Source organism: Gadus morhua, chromosome 3 (assembly GCF_902167405.1).
Source record: "Gadus morhua chromosome 3, gadMor3.0, whole genome shotgun sequence".
Classification (NCBI taxonomy): domain Eukaryota; kingdom Metazoa; phylum Chordata; class Actinopteri; order Gadiformes; family Gadidae; genus Gadus; species Gadus morhua.
In genome coordinates this window covers 28,457,247-28,464,746 of record NC_044050.1, presented here as the reverse complement: position 1 = coordinate 28,464,746, position 7,500 = coordinate 28,457,247, and the positions used below count along the sequence as shown (strand labels likewise).

At 45.5% G+C, this 7,500-nt stretch overlaps 1 protein-coding gene across 1 annotated transcript in view; it reads right to left on the bottom strand.

Annotated features, from left to right (window-relative positions):
* Window positions 1–7,500, bottom strand: part of dnah6 (dynein, axonemal, heavy chain 6) — a gene marked incomplete at its 5' end in the record, with an annotated part of 80,450 nt that overhangs the window by 52,516 nt on the left and 20,434 nt on the right. The window contains 6 exons of the mRNA XM_030352483.1: window positions 1–47; window positions 816–923; window positions 3,530–3,678; window positions 4,461–4,628; window positions 6,459–6,596; window positions 7,388–7,500. The exon at window positions 1–47 is cut by the window's left edge and continues 80 nt beyond it; the exon at window positions 7,388–7,500 is cut by the window's right edge and continues 49 nt beyond it. Coding sequence (XP_030208343.1) covers window positions 1–47; window positions 816–923; window positions 3,530–3,678; window positions 4,461–4,628; window positions 6,459–6,596; window positions 7,388–7,500 — 723 coding nt within the window. The remainder of the gene's footprint in view (window positions 48–815; window positions 924–3,529; window positions 3,679–4,460; window positions 4,629–6,458; window positions 6,597–7,387) is intronic.

The following is a 7,500-nucleotide window of genomic DNA, read 5'->3' as shown; positions in this document are numbered from 1 at the left end:
CGTGGGCGGGGATGGACACGCCGGGGAACAGGTCGGAGAGGATCCCCCTACACACACACACACACACACACACACACACACACACACACACACGTTTAATGAATCACTTGTTATGCTTACACACATACAATGGCACACAGACAAAGACACACATAGAAAGACACACAGACAATGTGCGCATAAGTATGCAACAAAGTGCCTGTGGACGTACACACACAAATGCACACGCAAACGCACACACCACCATGTGTGTGTGTGTGTGTGTGTGTGTGTGTGTGGGGGTTACATTATAGGTCATTACAATATAGAGGAGGAGTGCTATTATACTTTAATGAGAACCACTACAAGTAATGTAATCTCATGGTATGTTGGTGCGTGTCTCTGTGTATGTGTATGTCTGTGTGTGTGTGTCTGCCAGCGTGTATGTGTGTATTTGTGTTTGCATGTATGTCTGCGTGTACATGTGTGTGTGTGTGTAGGTGCGTGGGTCAGCTTGTGTGTTTGTGTGCCTGCTTGTTTGAATGAGTGCATACCTGTGCGTGTGTGTGTCTGTGTGCATGTGTGCGTCTGTGCATGTGTGCATGCGTGTGTATGTGTGTTTGCATTTGTGCTTCTGTGTATATGTTTTTGGTGTTTCTGTGTGTTGTGTTGTGTTGCGTGTGCGTGCGTGCGTGTTTGTGTGCATGTGTATGTATGTTTGCGTTTGTGCTTCCGTGTATATATTTTTGGGTGTACGCGTCTTTGTGTTGTGTTGCGTGTGCGTGCGTTCGTGCGTGCGTGCGTGCGTGTGTGCGTGTGTAACAGGAGGATCATACCCAAACAACACAGCATCGTCGGTGAGGAACTTGGGGAGATTGGAGTCCCTCAGGGCTCGGATGAGAACCACATCTTCACTGAGGTCAGGGTTCTCCCTCTTCAGAGACCTGGGGACACACCACACATCGCTTTATACTACAATAACACCGCACAATAGCACAACACAAAACAATAAAGCCACGGCATTAATCCCTGGAGCTGAATTTTTCATGCTTAGAATTCTCCCCGTCGGTACGGAAGAGAAATACGAATAATTTTTTTGTAGTTCTGACTTTAACCTCAGAATTCTGACTTTACAGTAAGAATAAAAAGAGTTTAAAGTCAGAATTCTGAGATTAAGTCAGAACTCCTAAAAAAAAAATACATTTGGCCCTGATCCTTTTACGTACATCGTTAACAATGGAAGTGAAAATGGCTATTAATAAAAATGTATTTCAATTTATATAAACACACTGTTATATGTATGGCCGCCTCACACTGTCGGGATCACGAGAGGTGCTTCACAACTATCACAACAGTCGCACAAATGAGATTAAAGTTAACACAATGGACTAATGGACTCGAGTTGCTGCTAATGTGCGTAATTAGCTCTGAGGAAAAACGCCGGGAGTCAGTCGTACTCAGAACAGGCTCTAATGGCGTCTAAATCAAGTCCTATAAAGCACATTAAGACGGAGCCAGGGGTCGTTACAGTAGGGGTGTGGGAGGGGTAACGCAGGCAGACGTGTGTTCTGTGAGGAGAGGGACGGACCCTGGAGGAACCATAACAATCACATCCAGCCTCCATGGATCACAGGCCAATTACTGAGGCCTCCCCCGAGTTCTGCCCCGCAACGCAGTTAAACACACACTTAAACACACACTCACACATAACAAACAGTACACGTAAACAAACACACACACACACACACACATATCGAACAACACACTTAAACACTGCAATTTATACACACGTACACATATCCAACAATACACTGAAACACACACACACACACACACACACACACACACACACACACACACACACAATACACTTAAACACTGCAACACACACACACACACACACACACACACACACACACACACACACACACACACACACACACACACACACACACATATCCAATAATACACTAAAACACTGCAACACACACACACACATATAAACAAAGCAACACACATACCGTACACACAACTTAGAACACACTTAAACAGGCAACATGCACACACACTTAAACACACACTGGGGGGACATTGGCTTGGTTCACAGCACGACTCGTTGATTCACCCGGCAGTTATTTTAAGTGTGTACCCCACAGTCCCCCCCACTTCCTCTCCAGTGTAAACACTTCACACATGCACTGAAGAAAATCAGCTTTTATGACATTATCCTGCGGCCGTTATTCTGAAACGCGTCCGTAAACAGGGAGAGGAAAAGGGCAGCAGTGAGACAGCAGCCCACTGACACGGAACTACCTCTTAAATACACACAAGGGCATGGTTTACTTTCAATTCCTTACATACACAGGCACAGAAATGCATGTGTGTGTGTGTGTGTGTGTGTGTGTGTGTGTGTGTGTGTGTGTGTGTGTGTGTGTGTGTGTGTGTGTGTGTGTCTGTGTGTGTGTGTGTGTGTGTGTGTGTGTGTGTGTGTGTGTGTGTGTGTGTGTGTGTGTGTGTGTGTGTATGTGTGACTATGTATGTGGGTGTATGTGTCTGTCTGTGTTTGTGTGTGTGTGTATATGTGTCTGTGTGTGTGTGTATGTAGGTGTGTGTGCGTGTGTGTGTGTGTGTACGCATGTGTGTGTGTGTGTCTGTGCGTGCGTGTGTGTGTGTATGTGTGTGTTTGTGTGTGCATGGGTGTGTCTGTGTGTGTGTGTGCATCTGTGTGTCTGTGTGTTTGTGTCTGTGTGTATGTGTAAGTACACAGATAGGTACACACAAACACCCACACAGAGCCTCACACACCCCTTTAGAATGGCCCTCGTTTTTTAACATGACCGAATCAATTACTAATTACAGCCTGTTGTGTTAATGAGAGCCCTCTTCTCACTGTGACAGCTCAAGGTGGGGCGATCGCTCCCATATGGGTCCGAGTTATATGTTAATCAAGAGACTCCCACGGAGAGTTCTAAAGTGATGGCAGTGGTTCAATGTTTCAGCAACATGGAGACTAAAGAGCCATGCGTGCACATTTCAAATAAAACATATCATAAGAAAAATTGTGGCCATACTCATCCCCGCTCACACACTCACTCTCGTGATGTAATGATGGACCTAATACATCACACAACTAATTTCCTGAGATATTGTTTATGTCAGAGTTTCCTCTGGGATCAATTATCCCACACGGTTAATTATGGCACTAGTACGTCGGTGTGAGTAATGTGAATAGGCAGGCGTGATTATGAGCGTTCGGGCATGTGGGAATGCTCCAATGCATTCACACATGTATCTTCATTAATTGTAAGCATGGCAGAACGTTTTTGTGTGTATGTACGTGTGTATGTGTGTGTGTGTCTGTGTGTGTGTGCGTGCGTGTGAGTGTGTGTGCATGTGTGCTTGTGTGTTTGTGTTTGTGTGTGTGTGTGTGCCTGTGCGTGGCTATTTGTGTGTGTGTGCTACGCGTGTGCTATGCCTGTGTCTGTGTGTGTATGGGAATGTCTATGAGTGTGTGTGTTTGTGTGTGTGTATTCGTGCGTTAGTCTCTGACCCTGCCATGACCAGGACCGATTTGACGGCCCTCATGCCGAAGTCGTAGTGATCCTGCTGAGACAGCTGTTCCGAGCACAGCTTGTACATCTGGGTCATCTTCCTGGCCAGCGTTTTGCTCGACTCAAAGCCCTCGGAGTACAGGATCACCTTGGACAACAGAATGCACACAGTGGGGAGAGAATGAAGACAACAACACGTATCTTAGTTTAGCTTTCTTCTAATAAAGTCATGTGACGAAATTGATGCACGATCAGAAATGCATCTCGGTGATTCTTGTTATCGTTTAATGTGTTTGCACTCGTTTGATTTCTTGTTAGGTTGTCGGCTACAATGCATAAATAAAGTTTGAGTGAATGACAGAGGTTATTAAATAAACAGCAAAGTATACAGGATTCAATACCACCACACATAACCACACACACACATACACTACTCCATCCCCCGAAATAACACAAAAAAACGCCCCCACACACACAAACTAGGGCTGGGCGATTAATCAAATTTTGATCGTGATTTCGATTTTTGATCACAAAAATAACTTAATCAAGTTTTTTGTTCATTTTTATTTTTTTAATGTTTTATAAAAAGGGCAGAACAGCTGGATACATATCTGTAAATCATTTGAGATTGGAACATTTTATTTTTTACCATTTTGTGTATTTTCTTCAGTTGTCAGTTGCAAAGTTTTTTTCGGAGAGACATGCTGAAGAACAACAACATGTTTTCAAACTCAAAATTAATTGTTTGAATAATGATGATTTCAATATTGACCAAAATAATCCTGATTATGATTTTTCCCATAATTGAGCAGCCCTTTCACAAACGCACAACCACCGACCCACCCACCCACCCACCCACACACACACACACACGGAACCCCCCCCCCCCCCCACACACACACACACACACCCCCAACCCCCCCCACTGACCTCTGCGATGAGGGCGTAGTTGGGCACCATCATGGCGATGGGTCTGAACAGGGCCTTGAGGTTGTCGGGGAGCTCCGTGCGGCCTGCGTAGCCGGGGTTCATGGTGATGAAGGCGGCACACGACGTCACCAGGTTGATCTCACGGCCCTCGAACGTGAACCTGGACAGCTGGGGGAGGAACACGGCGCTATGACCGGAGCGGGAGACCTTCTGACACCATCATGACTTAATTGTGTTAAAATGTTAAGATAATTTAACAATTTAACAATTTAACTTGGGGGGAAACAAGTTATACACTACCGTTCAAAAGTTTGGGGTAACTTAGAAATGTCCCTATTTTTTTAAGAGAAGCACTGTTTTTTTCTATGAAGATAACATTAAATGAATCAGAAATACAGTCTCGACATTGTAAATGTGGTAAATGACTATTCTAGCTGGAAAGGGCTGATTTTTAATTGAATATCTATAGTACATTGTTTAGATAATCGTGTTAAAAGGCCGATTGATGATTAGAAAACCTTGGTGCAATTATGTTAGCACATCTGAAAACTGTTGATTGATAGGGTGAGTATTCATGGGAAAGATCAAATTGTCTGGGTTACCCCAAACTCTTCAAGGGTAGTGTATATCATCCGTGAGGCCCACGGCAACGTTAGCTGTCATGAATTTATGAATTTTTATGAATTGACGGTCAAAAAGCTGTAACCCTCCTGCTTCCAGCAGCTCTTTCCCCAAAACAAACCCCACACTGATGACCTGTTCAGGTAGGCGGTGGTGAGCGAGGTCCCCCCCTTCACTTTAAGGGTCTTTGAGTGTCTAGAAAAGCGCTATATAAATTCAATCCATTATTATAATTATTATTAGGCAGGAAGTGTTGGTGGAGACAGGTATGCACGCAATCATTCTATGCAACATGAATCATTCTATGCAACATGAATCACACCGTACTTAACAAAAGATCATAAATAGCCCCAACAAATGGTGTAAATTACACAGAACAGGAGTTTCCATCAGGGCGTCGTCTTATGACTGAGTCGATTCATCTATTGATTATGCCTTTCATAAATCATTTAGTGAATTCAATTTCATAAATGAAAGCATGTGCAATCAAACGTCTGCAAATGTTTCCAAGGTGATGTTTTCTGCTAACTTTATCTGACAAGCTGCCAAGAAGTTTATTTTATTTTTAATTGTACTTGTATTTCAAGATGAGGCAGCAAACATTTTTTTATTTCTACTTGATAAATGACAATAATCAAAGTAAATCAATTGCTGTAGGAGTCAGGCAGTCTTGCTCCATACAGGTGGGGGGGCCAACAGGTAGGATGCAGATCACACACAGAGGCGAGCCTACTGCCCCCCTGCATCACACAGCAGTATGATATACAGGGAGAAGGTGTGAGGGCTGCACATTGATTTTTATTTATTCATCGAAAAATCGCCATGTTGGCTTCTGCATTGGCTATTATTGGCTATTAGTGAAAAGTCATGCATTAAAACGTCAACTTCAATCAAACGACTAACCGCTACCACTGAGCAATTAGTGCTTTAACGACTCACAGGTGTGGCTGTTCATGGTTCACGGTCCACGGGGGTCTGTGGAATCACCATGGCTACAAATACGTCATGGTAAAAGCAGTGCTTTGATAAGACCCTTCTCTGAACTCCGGCCAGTCAAAGCGCTGGACGATTTGTGCTTCACATTCACCCCCTCAGACACCGTTTGGGGGGTCCACCCTGTGAGGCAGCTGCAAGCTCATCGCCAGCAGCTGGGGATGCACTTGTCTGGGAGGATAAGGGGATTGAACCAGCAACCTTCCGGTTTCCAGACAACCGGCTCTACCTCTTGAGCCGGTGACAGCAAAGGTAGACTTGATTGCCAAGTTGGAGAAAATCACTACCACTCACGATGAATAATGGCCATCGAAATATCAGGCGAAATGATGCCAGCTCTCCTAGCTGAGCTGCCCTAGTGCGTGGGGGCGTGGCCGGGCCTACCTTGGCCATCTTGGCGTTCCGGATGGTGATGAGCTGCTGGGCGATGACAGAAAGCACCTCGATGTCGATGCGGTTGAACTCGTCGAAGCAGCACCAGGCCCCTGATTGGGCCAGACCGCTGAAGAACCGGCCCATCATCTGGGGCGGGGGGGGAGAAGAGGGGGGGGGGGGGGGGGGGGGGGGGTTAGAGATCAGCTGGGGGACGGGTGATTATCATCAGAGGAAATCATGCCAGGGGAGGAGGCGGCCTGATGGGAGAGGGGTCTGACAGCTCATCAGGAGGTCAAGATATCAGGTTGGGGGTTCTGTGATTAAAAGTCTACAATCAGAGACGTTTCTCCGCTGCATTACCGTACGGTTTGATTCTAAGAATCAATAGTCATCACAGGGCTGGTCCACGGTTGACATGCAATCAGTGCATCCAGCATCCCCTACTGTCCCCCCCCCCCCCCTGAATCACCACTGGCTCAGGCTGTAGTGACTCCTACTTCTACACCGCCATCTAGTGGCGATTTATGGAAGGTACAAGCAAGGACTCCACGTAGACAGAGATGGAGAGAGCTGAAGAGAATGACATGACTAAACAGAGAAGGGAAGACAGAAAGGAAGAAAGGAAGAAAGGAATAAAGAACGAGAGAACGAAAGAAAGAAAGAAAGATTGAAGGAAGGATGGAAGGAAGGAAGGAAGGAAGGAAGGAAGGAAGGAAGGAAGGAAGGAAGGAAGGAAGGAAAGAAGGAAGGAAAGAAGGGAGGAAGGAAAGAAAGAAAGAAAGAAAGAAAGAAAGAAAGAAAGAAAGAAAGAAAGAAAGAAAGTAATAAGGAAAGAAAGAAGGACAGAATGGAGAAAGAGAGAAAGAAAAAAACAAACTACAAAAAAAAAGAAACAAAGAACCAGCAGAAGCCTGAACTCAGGCCGTGTGGAGCCCCACCTTGTAGTCCAGGCCGTCGGAGCAGTTGAAGACCACACACTGGATGGCCAGGGCCTTGGCCAGGTCCTTGGTGGTCTCCGTCTTGCCGGTCCCTGCGGGGCCCGCGGGGGCCC